The sequence below is a fragment of the Anarrhichthys ocellatus genome, unplaced genomic scaffold (assembly GCF_004355925.1).
Source record: "Anarrhichthys ocellatus isolate YVR2014 unplaced genomic scaffold, GSC_Weel_1.0 scaffold6, whole genome shotgun sequence".
In the NCBI taxonomy this organism is placed as follows: Eukaryota; Metazoa; Chordata; class Actinopteri; order Perciformes; family Anarhichadidae; genus Anarrhichthys; species Anarrhichthys ocellatus.
This window is the reverse complement of record NW_022280036.1, coordinates 10,916,723-10,933,866: the sequence shown is the minus strand read 5'-3', so window position 1 is coordinate 10,933,866 and position 17,144 is coordinate 10,916,723. Positions and strand designations below refer to the sequence as shown.

The window sequence follows — 17,144 nt, the reverse complement described above, 5'->3', positions numbered from 1 at the left end:
GAGAGCTCTCTTTAACCTAACTAAAAAAAAACATGTCAGAGGGACATTGCCAGTGATTGACAACAAGTGCACTCACACATAGAGGTCACACATGCAGTACAAGGACAGATTCTTGTTATGAAATTGGGGCAGAATTAGCAGTGCCCTTTTAGCCCCTTTTCTGCATTTTCCCCCACCAGCACACGCTCCAGTGATACTCCTCGCCATCATCTTCTCTTCTGTCAGTTCTCATGAGAGGGTTGGACACTAAATGAGTCATGTTGCATTCTTCTCTATGAAGGGTTGTAACCCTGCATCACATTTGCCTTTGTCCATACAAATGTGCTATTACGAAATATTACAATACAAAAAAAGCTATGGCAAATTCCGTTGCAATTGAAACACCAATGACAGAGAGCTTTGTGTCTATTTTCAGACAGGGGAATATCTGCCAAATAACCTGGAGCCCTGAGGTCAGCAGTGTGTGTGAAAGTGAGAAGTCCCTGTGACTGGACGAGGAAGTGCTCTCATGAGGTTTTCCCAGGAACTGGATCTCCTTTTTTTAATACATTGTTGGCATAGATTTCGCTTTTTCGACAGACGACAGTACACACTTCCATGTGTACATGTAACGAGGTGACGCTGATCCACGCCCATTATACGTCGGAAAAAGATTCCAGTATGTCAAGATGGTAATCGGTTAAGTACGGAGATGTCGGTGAAATGGATCCTGGTTGACGCAAAATACACGGCTAAAGCGAGTCGGATTTGAACCCAAATTTGTCAAAAACAACTCAAACTTGAATATCAAACATAGGACGAGACCGCCCACCTTTTTTTATGTCTATTCTCACCGAATATGCACTTTATATATCCCTGATATTCAAAAGCACAATTTAATGTTGTAAGATGGGAGATACGACGCAACATTGGATATGTGTAAGTTAAGAACCAGAAACTAGACGTTCAACTATGAAGGTGTGTATCGATTTTAGCATTAACAAAGCGGCCAACAGTAGACCTCCTACACGTAGGCTATGACTAAATGGCCTAAGCTTAAGGTCCAAATCAGACCCAGTGAACAACATGATTTTTTGATAGTTTAAAATGCAGATTTATAAACGTTTTAGACAAATAATGCCTGTAAAAGTCGTGTTTATTTGCCGCACACGTCAATATTTGCCTGCATCGCTGTCGCTGTGGAACTAGGCCCAATCAAATACGCTTTTTGACATGTTTGCGTTAAATTAGTCGAATTTATTGTTTTTGAACCAACAAACAGCTCCCTGAAAACTAACAACTCACAAACCAAACAAGAAAGCCAAACCCCGTCGAGTCTGTCTGTGTGACTTAACAAAGAGGAGCGGCACCCTCTCGGAGAACACCGCCCTCTTTGATTCAGTAGCGGATTCCTTGATATTCAGGAACCACCAGTGGCGCCCTTTCTCTGCAGGATCTCTGAAGTGCCCTGCGGTCTTGAAAAAAAAAAAAAAAAATACCCGAGTCAGGTGTGCGTAAACATAACGTTGTACGGGATTTGCGCAGGCAGCCGCGGAAGGGGAATAACCGATTCGTGCGTATTTTTTTTCTGTGGGAGAAATTGTCCGAGGGGTTGGGCCAGAGATCCTGTGGAAAATGCTGCCTCCGTTTAGCTGCTACCCGTGCCGGGGTTCGGGAGTTGTCCGGCTGATGGCACACACAAGCTGCTGACGACAACGTGAAGATCGAAAAGAGGTCGTCTTGTTCGTCAAACCCACACGCGGCACTGCGACCCTTTTTTTTTCTCTCTGTGGATAGAAATCATCATGCCGAGCTCCGACGGAGGGACGTGAAAAATGATCCACGCTCCGTGAGCTGCCACAGCCGACGACGTGTTGCAATTACGCGGAGAACCAAGAAGCTGTCGGTCTCTCCAAGAGGGTGGAACACGACCGTGTAATTTACAACGCTCTTTGATGGCATGCACCAGGCTCGCCTGACAGCCGGCTCATAACCGAGTAAGCTGCGGCTCTTTGATGTCTGTCGATCCATTCATCCTACCCGTTGTAATGACGTCTGTACGGTTGTTATAATTCTATCGGTGAGGCATTTGTGAGAATCCCCTCCCCTCCTCCAAACCCCTGGGCCGGGTGTCGGGGAGAGTGAGGCTGGTCGGCTGTCGGAAGGATATGGGAGAGCGAGCGGAACCGATGCAGTGGGTCTTGGCAAGGCACCGTCAACATACAGGTGAGCAGCAGGATGAAGGGACTGACAGTGTGACTGATTACCTGCCTTCGGCTCTCTACACATGCAGCGCTGCCAGTCCCCCGCAGCGCGGACGGTGTGACCCGGCTTTTTAATCCTCGCTTTAGTGCTGCTTTGAGACACATTTCTTAGGCCACATCTCCGTTAGCTACAGGCCCGCAAGATGCCACCTGAGGCAGCCGTCCGGATCAACCGAGATTAGAGGCTACTGCCGCGCCGCTGCTGCTGCTGCTGACCTACCTACATGCGGTCGCACGTATAAACACCCAGGACTGCAGCTAAATATAGTTCCGTGGTTCAGTTATAGCGTATTATTATTTATTTTTTAATTTACTGTGTAAAATGCCATGATAATGACAAATGCCCATCACAAGCTGCACGAGTCCAAAGTGATGAGATAGTTTCAGTTGGTGTAAAGTGCTGCCAGCTCTCCAAAGTATTCAGTTGAAGTAAGTCAAATGACAGACCCCATTACCAACATTGCTGTTGACTTATTTTCTTATTCTTATTTATAAGCTATATGATCACTCCACTGTTTGTTTTTCCTTACTAGAAGGAGACTTGACTAACCAGACTTGTATCATTTGCAGACCGTATGTGCTTTTGGTTGGTCAGTAGATGACATGTTTCCTTTTTAAGAATAGGACCTGGCACAGCAACAGTAAGGGGAATGTCACACCTGTTCATCACTCACACTGAGAATATTTCGCTGATAATTAAGACCGTCCTTTCCTCACGACTTCCAGTTGTGGATGTAGTTCTTATCTACGTCCATGCAAGTGCAAAATGCCTACATCAAGCAATGTTTCAGCATAAATGAGCTAAATGAGGTGTCAGCTGCAGTGCCAAGCTGTCCCAACGAGCATAATGGACAGCTCTAAGTGCTTTGTAATTTAATAATGTGACAATCCAGTCTAAAATAGTTGTACAATTTTTGAGCACAACAAGAGGTGACAATGAAATATTAGTCGGTACACTTAAAGTAGCACATAGTGTAGTTTAGACCTGTCTTCTGTTTATGCTGAAGTCCAGATGAGTTCGTTAGGGGCAGAGTGTCTATGGCTCACAGATGAGTTGAGGACTAAATTCCAGCTTTTATTGACATCTTTCTTATTTTATTCTCATTTCTGCACTGCGTCCTGCCTCTTACCTGAAGCCTATTGAATAGACAAGCTTGCACAATAATCATTTTTAACCTAAAAAATCAACCCAAGCCCATCCATGTAAGGCTGCATCAACACCAGTGTTTACACTTTGTTCGCTGGCATCCCTGTAGGCTTCAACCCTGGTGGAAACCTAGTGCCTCCAGCGAGTCCTGGCAGATACAGTCTTTGTCTCTTTGTTTTCCAAAACGCACACACAATGTGTGACCTTCCCTCGTGCCAGAAAACCTGCTCCTCTTCTCTAATATTGACTAATTAATAAATTCTCAATAAACAATAAATTGAATTATTGGAGAACAAGCTTGCCAGTTACCTCTTGGTATTCATTTGTCAAACATGGGGCTTGAAATGTAAGTTCATGACAGATGACTAGGCCATTAACATTTTCAAGTGCATCATGGGACATGTGCTCCAAATAAGCCATATGGATGTAGACTCTGTGATAATACCCGGGAGGCAGGATTGATGATCAGCAAAGATATTAATAGACAGGAGTGTGAAAAATACCAATGTGTGAAAAACCTATGGCTGCAGGAGTGTGTTGCATGGACAAACCCCCCCCCCCCCCAAACAAACAAAAATACATTGATCTATACATAAACACATGCATGCAATGTGCAGTGCACATACGATCACATCAACTGAAAGAAGCGAAAATGGAGTGGGAAGAGGTGAAAGGGATTGAGTGGGTGGCAGTGGGAGAAAAAGATGGAGAAAGAGGCAGAGGGAGAGTAGGAGTGAGTGGCACATGGCTTTCAGTCTAAAAAAAGATGAGCAACACGAAACCAAAACCAGAATCTGGATTAGCTAGATAAGGAAAAGGAGAGGAGGGGGGGGAGGGGGGGTGACAGGGGAAGGCTGGAGGTGAAAATGTAGGTTTCCTCTGCACCGAAAATGGTGCAGATGCACACGCTCGGTTTCATGCTCATAAATGTCCTCTAAAATATGAATACTGAATGAGTGTGTGGGTAGAAGGAGAGAGCAGGAGGATGGGAAGACAGAAGATGAGAAAGGGTGAGATGGAGTTCGGAGATGGACGAGAGCCTTTTGGGGTGGACGGAACGCTGCTGTAGTGTGACGGAACGGGCAGAGAGACGGGATCATGAGAGACGGCAGGAGCAGAGCCAGGGATGTGACTATTTGCTGGAGAGAATCTTGTTCTGAGCAGAGTGTAACACTGACCCGGGCAGAAGAAGAGAGAGAGAGAGAGAGAGAGAGAGAGACACTGGAGCAGATGGACGTATGACAGAGAGCAGAGGAGACGGAGGGATTTTAGGACTGTGCTGCAGTCGAACCGTCATGTCAACCAAGTACAACAGCATTGTCTTTAGACACTGTGCCCAACGCCTAACTGCGTGCCAACTCCTCTTCAGCCTGCCTGTACTGCCCCCCCCCCCCAGCAAATATTTTTCTTTTCTCCATGATTCCTATTGATTCTGACACCACAACAAGCTACCTGCACGCTGCGTACTTGTGTGCCTGAATGTGTGCCAACAGAGCCTCTCTTTAATATTAGTTCACCAACTCATTGTGCAATCGGTGGCCAGAGCCTCATCCTTACATTTTGTGTGTATAGCCCGTATGAACGACATTTAAGACATTGGTCTGTGTGAGTGTGAAAAAGGTAGAGACTCCCAGCTATTTTTAAAATGCACACATTTTTCATTCACCTAATTGTGCCGTGTGAGCATCCACATCCCGTGCACCGGCACAGGGCACTCGTACTTGCTGCAGACACCAACTGTGCTGCATTGAATGTCTTGATACATTCAGGATGTTTTCAGATGATGCAGTGAAAGCTGGAATCTGCTCACCTGTGTCTTGCTGGACGCACCTTAGTTTACATAACTCTCTTTACCTCCAGTGTGAGTGAAGAGCGGTAGATGTCCTGTATAACCAGGGACAAGTAAAGACTCACACTCTGGACTGATTCTGGAAGAATGTACACAAGCGGTTTGTATCAGTTGGCTTAAGATTGATACAATTTAGATATTTCGTGTCTATTGAAGCAGCAAATGCCTGATTTGACAAGAAAGATCAGAGCAGAGCATCCCGACTTTGGACGGACATCCACAAAAACAGTTTCAGAATGGCATCCAGTAGTACTATCACGCAAAGCGGAACAATGTTTCACCTTTTATTTAATCAAGTGCTGCATAATACACAACACATTGCTACACTGATGCACAGCTTCAACTGGGCATCCTGTATTTCTTTAGTTTCACACTAAATGTGCGCACCTGAGTAAACACCACCTGTTGTTTGTTGGTGGCTGTACCATCATATATCTGTTCTGTAGGCCTGGGAGGTGCATGAAAGTTAAATGGATTTGAGACGGCCCTGCCTCCAACCACTGTAGAGGTGTGCTTTTGACCCTGAAGGAGTCACAGGATCGTGGCAGATTACCCGATGCAGAGCACCTGGTCCTGGAGCTCCTATAGGGCATAGAAGCCCTGCTCCAGTGTTGCTCTGCCCTGGCTCTCTCTCTCCTGTGCATGTTGAGTGATCCCTGCCAGTGGCTGCCCGTTTATACTTTGGTTTTGGTCTTCCTTTGTTTCACTGGCAACACCCCACACTTCTTCACACACGCATTCACGTTTACATTGCTGATGTTACTACACAATTCACAATGGTGACTATTTCTGTTGTTAGTTATAATAAATACCTTTAATTTACCGTCATCCCTTCTGTCCTTTCCATATTTGTCATAGCCTGGGAGCCAGGTTATGACAGATTACACTGATTACATGTTATGTACGTGACGTTGACTTTTTTTTCAACATGAAAATCTGGACACTTGAAACATCAAAAGTCAAGTTGAGAAGTCAAGTTTGTTTGTCGCTCAAACTATAATGCAGATTATGGTTGGATCACTTTTCGGTACCTCATGATAAGGTTAAGGTTTGAACTATGATGCTGCAGCAGCAAATTAAACACCTGTAGGACCTGGGGTTTGTATTTATCTGTTGTGATAATGTCTTCAAATTTCTCAACTTTCATGCGTGTGTGTGCGTGTGTGTGTGTGTGCGTGTGCGTGTGCGTGCGTGTGTGCCAAATGAAGACATAACAGAACAGCCAGATTTTTAAACTTCCATATAGTGTTCAAAGACTTATGTAAGTGGGTTTGACTCGGCTCTGCCATGTGTAGGGGATGCATCGGACAATCCAAAAAGCAGTCACTCTCAGTAAAACATGTCTGATGCTGTGCTGCATGCCTTTGCCTCGTTTGTTTCACGTCCATGTCGAACACAAAGCCATAATGACGGACGGGGAGCACTGTCATTGTTGTTGCATCACGTGGGCTACGGGCCTGGGCCTGGCACACAGTAGCACGCTGTGCGGAGCACAAAAGCACTGCTCGCATGCAGGAATATGTCAGTCTTTTTCACAAAACATGTCCTTTGGATTCAGACGGAGTCACTAGGTCGGGATGAGAGTCAAGAGTTGGCATGACTCATGCAGTAGGCAGAGTCGGGGACTGCAGCTCCGCCTGGAGTGGTCTGTGTAGTAGAGTTGCCCTAAAGGTCAGCTTTTTTAGACATTTAGATCTTCTTTTGATCTCAGGTTAGGAACACAGCAGGGTGTGTGTGGTGTGTGTCAGCTTCAGGTGCTGCAAGTGAATGTATTTATTAGTGCTGGGCAACGATTATAATTTTAATCGCATGATTGTTTTGCGATTAATCGCATTGTTATGCGCAAAGTTCAATAAAGAATTCAAAAGTAGTGTATTGCGCACTTTTATTTTAAAAGTACTGCTACATGAACAAAAGTGCAATAACATTTGGTTTGCAAACACTTGAAACAAATAAGGTGCTTTTTAACAGCAGTATTCCCTTTACACAGTAGCAGTTATAACACAGTTATAATGATTCTGATCATAGATATTCAGCCGGTGTTCACAACTTTATCTTCATGTGTGTAAGAGATGCAATTTGAAATATACACCTTGAAAACTGCAAACCTATCTACGTCATGTTTTTTTTTGTTAAATTCTCAGTAGCGATAACTAAATGATGCTTATTATACATTTACAAACAAAACAACTTTAAAAACTCTAAAAAATAATTTAAATGAATCATTTCTTTTTTGCGTTTTTTGGTATTTTGTTCAGACCTGCTTTGCTGGGTGCTAATGCTTTCTAAATAAAATCTAATTGTGGTTATGCCGGCATGACAGTTTCTCACTGATCAGTTTCATAGTTATTAAAACGGTTGATATGAAGCGGTCCACCCACTATTGCTCAGAATGAAATGAGCAGGTGAAATGTTGTATATTTACACAGACAGGGAAGGGTTGCATGAAACAAAGGCAGAGAGGACATGCCATGCCAATTTACAAAACATCTATGAATCCACAGAATGTCTATTCACAAACAGTTCATAAAAAGCCATTTCACTGTACCGTGGTACATATGTAGACTATGCCTTGTAAAGTGCAAATGACATCTAGTAGTCTATATTTGGACTTTGCTGTAAATGTGCTGGGTAGAATCCAACTGATGACGTCCTGATAGTGTTCATGTTTTTCTTTTTGGCCAGCTCCTTGTCACGTCTATTGGATTTGCAAAGGTTTCATCACAATAAAATGAAATGTTCATGTGTGGCTTGAGCTCGTGGTTGTGTGCTGTGTAAGTAGAATTAGTCAGCTATGCGTGTCAAAAAATGTCTATTTTTTGCTGCGTGCAGGTTTTGAAATAATCAGTATGTTGTCAAAGTTTCGTCAGTACAAGTGTGTCCAGTGAGGCCTTAACATTTGTTAAGTTTATTTTTTTATAAGATGATTCATTATATCACAGAATAAATATAATTTTTTTGGATAGCATTTGTGTGTATTGTTCTTTTTTATGCAACCGTTATTTTCACAGGAATGTTGTATTTCACACTCTTAACAACCCCCATATCATGCCGCTGCATGTCTTTATTTTCTCAAGATTTGCAGTTTTTCTGATTTGTAAATATCTTTATAGAGAATAAAAACAAACATATCTACCCTTTCTGTTCTACTCACAAAGGAAGACGTTGAGTTTACTACAAAAGCACACTTGACTGTGGAAGTATGCAATTTAAAATGTTGAACGTAAAGTGTAACATCACGGTTGTGAAAACAGTCTAAGTGCATCCAGTAGAAGCTTAACAGCAGCACTAATAGGCCAACATCCCCTGGGTGATGGATGGGAGAGCCCTTAAGGAGGCAAATAGTGAGGATGAGGGGTTGAGACATGGACTGAGTACCGGAGTCCTCCATGAAATGAGGCTGGCAGAGGCTATCTGGCCAGAGGTCAGTGCTAATTAGTTGCGCACAGAACTGATTCATGTCTGTCACTGTGCAGCTTGATAGATTACATACTAAGATTATTAGGCTGGTATTCTCTTGATTGTGAGGTTTTGACTGGACAAAAAAGGCAAGGTTGACTTAGGGGAGGAGTCTGATCTCGAGGACTAGTCGCAGCTGTACTCATCCGAGACTTGGGTTCACTGATCGTTAAAAGGGACATTTTTCTGAGGTGTTCTCAGCACATCGATCTTCATAGAACCTTGGGAGTGATCAATCGGAAATATTGACTGACTTCAGAATCTGTGGCCGCAGTTGATGCCGTTACAGAGGCCTGGAAAGTGAGAATACAACCTGAAGACAGATTGAATACATGTAACGTCGTCCGTCTTGCTGCTTCACTCTGTTCTATTTCAATGTAGATGTCTTTGGACTGTTGGTTGGACGAAACAAACAATTTAACGCAGCACTCGGGGCTCTGGGTAATAGTGATGGCCATTTTCATGAATGAAACGTTTCATAGATTTTAATAAAATGATCAATTTTGAAAATAATACTTAGTTGCAGCCCTTATCATGGCCAAATAGAATCAAGCCATGAAAGGCACTCAATAAAAGGAATATCTCAGGAAATAAAAGAAACACAAGATAGTTTAAAAACAATGGTGGTTGAGCAGTCACAATGTGGTTCTTAAAATACAAGGTAATTACCAAGGTCTGCAGGCCACAAGTCTCCTAACTTGGAAACCATAAATCACCCAGTACACGATGTGCTAGTCTCCATCCCCGTGACCTGAACGGGATATTAAATGAAACGGATTGATGCGTGGACAGATGGAAGGAGCTGGCACTACTAACTCATAATAACTTTACTGAGGAGATCCAACACTTCTACAAGGTCACAAACTCTCTGCTGTAATCTCATTTCATTTATAATTATGTCATAATGTTTTTTTTGTTTTTTTTCCACTGTTGAGGTCTCCGCTGGGACTTTGAGCCAAATCTTAACAACAGGCCTGGAGGAGAGGGCTGATAACCGTGTCCCTGGAGGTCTAGTGTGCCTTCTGCATTTAAGAGATCTACTTGATTTCACCGGCCTGATTGTTTTGGCCTAAATGAGATTTGGGGGGGGGGGGGGGTTCGGATGTTCCTTTATTTCTTTTCCCCTCTTTCCTCCCTCCCTCCCTCCCGCTGTCCTCTTTAATGTTACTCCAACCCAGATAGAGTTTTACAAGTAGCTGTGACTTCAGTCACATGCCCTTGTTTCCTCCGCTCTCTGGCGTTACCCCAAAGCTGAGGAGCCACATATTGGGCTTCGATTAAGAATTGGAATCTGTGGGTCAAGAGTCGTGCCACACCTAATGTACAGTGTATTCCTCAAGTCTCCTCTGGAGCTTTGGTTTTTTTTTACAAGTAATCACAGCAAGCGCTAAAGCTTGCAAGGGTTTTCTTCCAGCTGATTTTTACGGTGTTGTCCGCCTTCTTTGGTTGAAGGTCTGCCAATCAGTGAAACCACCTGCTGCAGTGCTTTGATTGGACAGGAAACCTTCACACTGTCGCACTGCTCGTGGTCTGACCCTACAGATAGCCAATTATAATCGGCTGCCAACACAACACTCAGGTTTGGTTGCTGTGAAAACAATTTTCATGTCACTAAAACACTGAAGGGATTAGTCGTTACTGGGCACAAATTGTGCTGTAATATTTTTGCCCACTCCGTGAAATCACAGTTTCTTGGTGCGTTGATTTCTCTGTACCGTGTATTATTCAAAGAAATTGAGCAGTTTCAATATTTCCTTTTACTCTTGAGCTTCTACTAAAGGAATGCGACCGCCTCAGTGAGGCAAACATGTCAGGGTTTGAGAACATGGATGCATGAGATAACAGAAGCACCTTAGAATAGCATGTAGCAGCCCTACAGTGAATACCAGTCTCATAACGCTCACAGCACTGTTCACGGTGTGGATTAAACTGTATTTTGAGCCTGTAGTTTATTGTGCTGTTAAGAAAAGTGTTGGAGAGGGTCTAATTATTGTGACCACTGAGGTGAGCAACTAGATTTCTTTGCTGTGCAATTGCAAGCAGCCAAAGCATTTCACAGTTGAGTGAATAGTGGGTGTCCGCTTGATTAATGTCATTCAAAAGGCCAAACTACTTCCACCAGTCATTTCTTTCTCTCAATGGAATAGAGAAGATGTTAATTATTGCCATTATCCTGACACCCTATTCGAAGTGATCCACTGTTAGCTGAAGCTTAAAACTCCCATCATGATGCATGTGTCCACGGCTCATTTCCAGCTCAACAATAGAGCCGGACAGTGTTATGTTGATATTTTACGTGTTTATTTTATTATGAATGTATTTCAGACCTAACAAACCTGCTGAATGCATTTTTGCCTCATAAAACTTTGGCAGACAATTTTTTTTTTTTAATGAAATTTGAGTTTACATGCATTTTTTGCAGTGTGTCAATATTCATCCGTCACAATTCTACCTCCGAAATATTTATTAAACCAGAACATGTGACGTGTCCTTGCCTCTGTTGGGCTGAGAGAAGGAGGATCTGATATCGTTTACCTTCTTGTCAAAGAAGTTGGCGAAATCGTCAGGGAGAAGGGAGGAAGTAGGAGGAGGGGGTGGGGGTTGGAGGAGTGAAGAGAAAGTTTCGAAGAGTTTTTTTAGGATTGGAAGCAGAGGTTAGGATTTTGGAGTGAAAGAAAGCAGCTTTAGCAGTAGATAGAGTGGTGAAAAAAGTGGAAAGAAGAGCTTGGAAGTTAAGAAGGTCCCCCAGGAGTTTGCCTTTTCTCCATTTACGCTCAGCCTCTCTTAGGCTCCGTCTGTCATTACGCACTGAGTCCGACAGCCATGGGGCAGGTGGGGTTGGCCGTGCAGGCCTGGAGGTGAAGGGACAGAGGTTGTCCAAAGAAGAGGAAAGGGTGGTGAGGAGAAGATCAGTAGCAATATCAGGGGATAGGAGAGAGAAGGCTTCAGGGAGAGCAGAGGTAACAGAAGATGAAAGATCAGCCGGGGAGAGGGAGCGGAGATGACTATGGGTAGAAACCATGTGGGTAGGTGGTGGAAGTACGGGGGGAGAGGAGAGGGAGAGGGAGTAAGACATGAAATAGTGGTCAGAGAGCTGGAGGTGAGTGACGGAGAGGTTAGCAGTAGAACAGTGTCTTGTGAAGATAAGATCCAGCTGGTTGCCGGCCTTGTGGGTAGGAGGAGAAGAGGCGGGGTAAAGGTCAAAAGAGGAGAGGAAGGAAAGAAGCGGTTCTAATTTATCAGTCTGGATGTTAAAGTCTCCGAGCAGGATGAGTGCGGAGCCATCATCATGGAAGTGTGAGACTAATGTGTCGAGATCTTCCAAGAACTCACCAAGATGGCCTGGTGGGCGATACACAACAGCAATGGTGAGCTTGACTGGATAAGTGACAGTAACCGCATGAAATTCGAAAGAGGACGGGGAGAACTGAGGAACTGAGACGAGAGTGTATTTCCATTTTGGGGAAATTAGCAAGCCAGTACCACCACCCTGCCTTGCAGCTCTGGGAGTGTGAGAGAAAGAGTACACTTCTGACAGAGCTGCAGGTGTGGTGGTATTTTCTGGCGTGATCCAGGTCTCAGTTAGAGCAAGAAAGCTGAGAGAGAGCAAGGAAGCGTAGCCCGAGATAAACTCAGCTTTCGGCACTGCCGACTGGCAATTCCAGAGCCCCCCCGGTACCACTTGCTCAACATGAGCTGAGAGAGTAGGATAAATGAGGTTAGCGGGGTCATGGCACCTGGGAGTGGCCCAATGTCTACGTGACCACCGAGCAGAAGAGAGGACCGAAATCGGATGCAAACACATGGTTTGAACAATAAAAATGAGGTAACTACACATTCGAGAAGTCTTAGCTTGACGAAGTCGGGCTTGAAAAAGTCGCCTTGTTGCCTAGTTGAAAACTTCTGGAGCAAGAATGAGGATCCGTTCTGACTGCAAGGTCTTCAGTATGTTCAGTAATGAAAAAAAGAGAAGGCTTTGTGGAAAGGTATTTCTCCTCCAGATCTGCTCAGAGGAAATGCCGGTGTTTTTCTGTACTACTCCACACGTCCCTACTCGGAGCTATGTAGGTAGCAGCACAAATGCCTCAATGGATGTTATTCTTTTCTTTTCTTTGGCTGATTTCTTCCTCCAGAGGTAATTACGAAGTACAAACAAGGAACAGTAACTCTAGACCTCCTTTCAAGCCTCTTTATGTGCTCAGCTAGTACAATGAATACATGTAATATATGGTTTGTTCAGTATAGAGCATTGGAATTGATTTGGTTGGAGAAAAGTCTTCTGCACTCGTCATGTTAGTGCAGGAAAATGAGGACTCTCCTCTAAAAGCAAGTCCTTTCAGACACCGTCCATTGTCTGTGCATCTATTATCATTATTAGGGCATAGTTGCCCAAGAAAACACTGTGAAACACAAAGCTAAAGGACCACAGGTGTTATTTTCACAGCAAGCTATTGTTCTGCAAACAGACCGCTTGTTGTTAAGCTGGCTCTATACTGCCAGCTTGCACCATCACCGTCTAAAAGAGCGGAATGGAATGACAAGGATGTCGTCTTGACACTACCTGATATACACAGGGGGAAACAAAAGGTTACTGTACATTCTAGTCCAGTTAGTTCCAACCAGTGTGAAACTTAGAAAAGGAACAACTGTGCATCATGTCGGGAAACACAAATGTGAACAGAGACAATGGAAGGAATGCCACATTTGCTGCACCACCAAGTTGTTCCAGTTGTGTCAGTACTTGGATATCTTGGTCCAATCTGAGTTCACGTACTGTAAATGATCAACTGCACGTTGCCCCTTGTAGGGATGCAAATCACTGCATCTTTGCTGCGGCATTTGTCAATTTGAAACGGGAAGATCTTGTATAATACCACATTTACCTTTGACGAGGGAATGATGCAACTGTCCCTCGTGGGCTATTTCATGCAGGCACGATGTAAGTAAGAAGTGAGACTTTAACAACTGTGAGGACTGGTATTTAAGGGTGAAGAAGGGTGCTGCCAGTTTCTCAATAACTAAAAAAAATGTGAAAAAATGTTCTGAAACAATACTAAAAAGCAGAGGAGTGCTGGATAGTGACCAACAAGAAATCTGAAAACTAACTTGTGCTGCTTTATCTTTTATAGTCGACGGTCTTGGCATGATGGATGGCATACTTTTTGGACAGAACTGTAAAATCTGTCCTTTAGCTTTCAGCAAATATGCAGGAGCGGTGTATGATAAAGGCTGTATCAGCCTGTATCGGCACCGTAAGGCCTACATCAGCCTCTCTGTGGCTCCTTCTCTCCCTACCATGTATTTTACAGTTCATTTCAGTGAAGCCCAGAGGCCACTTGAGTAAACTCGTGATGCTTTTCCATGGAGGAGAATGGACAGAGTGACATAAAAGAAGCTTTTTTTCCACATGGCCATAACCAGCCTGGTACCATTGTATGTCAAAGCTGGTTCTCTCTCTTTTGTTCATTAAGTGGTGCATTTTCTCTGCATCCCTTCACCCACTTAGTCTCATCTTCTCCACGTCCCATTATCTTACAATCTCCTCCACTTGTGCAAGTCTATTTTCGTTATAATCCCTGCAGCCCTCTCTCAGTTTCAGTAAAGAGAGTTTGATAAACGGAAAGTAAATCGGTGGCCTAATCATGACGTCGAGTGTTAAGCAATATTTGACCTGTTGAGGGATCCATGCCAGTATAAATGTGTTTGTTCATCGGTCCTCTCTTTCCCCTCTCTCGTTGTTTGAAGCTTGTTATGTGGGATTAGGATGTACAGTATGTTAGGACATTAGGTCAAACCTTTTCAAAAAATACCTGTGGAGAATTGAGAGGAGAGAATTGAAGCATTATAACTTTTTAGACAGAGATGCCAGTTTGAAAAGGATGTCCATTGTCCCTGAAGTTGTCCCTCTCCCTTCGGTCTCCCCACAGGGCAGTGATGCCTGGCATGGTGATGTTTCGGCGGCGCTGGTCAGTTGGCAGTGATGACCTGGTGCTGCCTGCCCTCTTCCTCTTTCTATTGCACTGCATCTGGTGAGTCACTGTATTGATGTTTTTGCATTATATATATATATTTCATTTTTAATATACCCGTGTATATTAATTCCTTCCACTTCTCTTTCATGTCCAGGTTGGTGGTTCTGTCCGTGGTGCTGTTCGGCCTCCCGTACGGCTCCGACCAGTCCTGTTCTGTAACGCTGGGGGACCATGGCAGAGGGTACCTGGGCATCCTGGTCAGCTGCCTTATCTGTGAGAGCGCCATCATGTGGCTGAGCATGAGAGGCAGCATTCTGTACACACAGCCCAGGGAAGCTGTGCAGTATGTCATCTATATACGGCTTGGTGAGACACACGGGCACACTCACTTCTTCTTCTGAGGCTCTCTTTAAACAGGATTGCCTCTTTAATGCCCGAGAGGAGTGGAGGATGTGGTTGTCAGGATTATCTGTGGTTCCAAGTTAAGATTTGAACACTGTTTATATTGATTGGACAGATATTGATCATTATTCACCACTCTCTTTCCCTCTCTTTCTCTCTCAAGCTATTCTGTTGGTAGAGCTAGTATATGCTGTGGTGGGAATTGCCTGGCTTGTCCAGTATTATCAGCCGTGCTCTGATGTCACTGCCAAAAACCTGGCTTTGGGTGAGAGAAGGAGGATGGACATTTCAAGTTGAAGGTGGTTTCGTTATGCTTGAATGTGAATGATGTTTTAATATTTTCTGCAGGAATCGTTGCATGCAACTGGCTAGTCATTTTCAGCGTTTGCATTACCCTCACGTGCACCTTTGATCCCACGGGTCGGACTTTTGTCAAACTGAAAGCCACCCGTCGGCGCCAGCGCAACCTGACAACGTACACACTCAGGTATTAACAAGCACTTAGTTTCTCTATTTCTTACTGTCTCTTATTTTGTCTTGACACAACAAGCATGCACATCTTATCTGTTTTTCCACCAAAAATTCAGTCTTGATAGTCTTCCTTTCCCTTTTCTCTCCATTAGACACCGGCTAGAGGAAGGCCAAGCCAGCAGCTGGAGCAGGAGACTCAAGTTCTTCATGTGCTGCACGAGAGCCCAGGATACACAATCGGTGAGTCACAACACAGACTTATCCATTTCCTCTCTGCGGTTAAAGTAAAACAGAGAGGAATGACACCATAAATTTGTCGAGCATGTCCAGCGAGCCAGTCATTAAAATAATCCCTAACAGGATGAGTCACGGCAGTGACACAAAGGAGCTCACTGCTCAGCGACTTACCGGCACATTAAGCATTTCATATCAAACTTGAATGTAAAATGATTTAGTTTCAGTCTAAATCAATTTACAAGCTGTCTGCAAAGAAAGTCCTTACAACTGCAGTCATATAGTGACAGCTATTCACGAGACTGGACTGCAGGACGGAAGTCCTGCAAGTAAAAAAAATCCAGAAAGATTGGCATTATACTGTATCTTGTAAAAAAAGCATTTTCCTCTCTGACTATTGGTACAAATCCACAAACCCTCAGGTTAGCGTGCTTTGAAGCATTGAAAATGTCCAGGCAGTTGTACTATACCGCCTTACATTACATATATAAACACATACTTGGTGATGTCTAAGTTGGTGTTTACATTAGTCAGCATTGCTTGTGAAATTGAGAGGCCAAAGTTGCCTCACCTTTTGTCTAAAGCTATGTTACTTATAAGCCAACAAAATTGCAATTGGGGTGTGGAGAATATACAATTTTTAATTTGCTATGAACCATCATTCACTTGAACAGAGCACAACAAGCAGAGGGTCAGGCAGTTCAGAGGCTGCATGATTAAATGAAGCGGTCCTCTTTTTGTCGCTGTGCTTTGCCGACATGCCTTGATATCTGCTCTCCTGTCCAGGATGCGTATTCAGAAGTGGCCAGCCTCTTTGCAGAGTTCTTCAGAGACCTGGACATTGTGCCTAGCGATATTATTGCTGGCCTGGTACTTCTCCGCCAGAGGCAGCGGTCTAAGAGATCTGCTATCCTGGACCAGGTATCACTATCTATAAAAAAAAATATATATATATTTTTGTGCTTGCATAGGCATGAGCTGTAATGACAACAAGTTTTCTATTCTGTTGTCTCTTCCTAAGGCCAACAATGACATCTTAGCCTTCTTATCTGGAATGCCTGTCACTCGTAATACTCGATACCTGGACCTTAAGAACTCGGTAAGTTTCTTTATGTGCGATGAATTGACAAAGTGAAGGTTGTGTTTGTATCACAGCAACAGTGGGCAATTGAGAAAGGTAGACATTTTAGAGTTCAGGTAAACAATGACACACCGGATCATAAAAATACAACATGCAGTTAAACTCGTTCTTAAAGACTCTTGTATCTTATTTACATTTTTTGTAAACTATTTTACTTGCTTAAAGTCACGTAAATTATATACAATACACAACAAACAATGGGCTTTCCTCTAGCTGACAGTCATTA

General features: G+C 43.7%; 1 protein-coding gene across 3 annotated transcripts in view; it reads left to right on the top strand.

The window, feature by feature from the left end:
* Window positions 1-1,403: 1,403 nt before the first annotated feature.
* dagla (diacylglycerol lipase, alpha) overlaps window positions 1,404-17,144 on the top strand; it is a 31,404-nt gene continuing 15,663 nt past the window's right edge. For all 3 annotated transcript variants that reach the window (XM_031846064.1, XM_031846063.1, XM_031846065.1), the window contains exons 1-8: window positions 1,404-2,205; window positions 14,626-14,727; window positions 14,825-15,036; window positions 15,236-15,337; window positions 15,421-15,559; window positions 15,696-15,783; window positions 16,564-16,698; window positions 16,799-16,876. In XM_031846064.1, coding sequence (XP_031701924.1) covers window positions 14,633-14,727; window positions 14,825-15,036; window positions 15,236-15,337; window positions 15,421-15,559; window positions 15,696-15,783; window positions 16,564-16,698; window positions 16,799-16,876 — 849 coding nt within the window. In that variant the 5' untranslated portion in view covers window positions 1,404-2,205; window positions 14,626-14,632. The remainder of the gene's footprint in view (window positions 2,206-14,625; window positions 14,728-14,824; window positions 15,037-15,235; window positions 15,338-15,420; window positions 15,560-15,695; window positions 15,784-16,563; window positions 16,699-16,798; window positions 16,877-17,144) is intronic.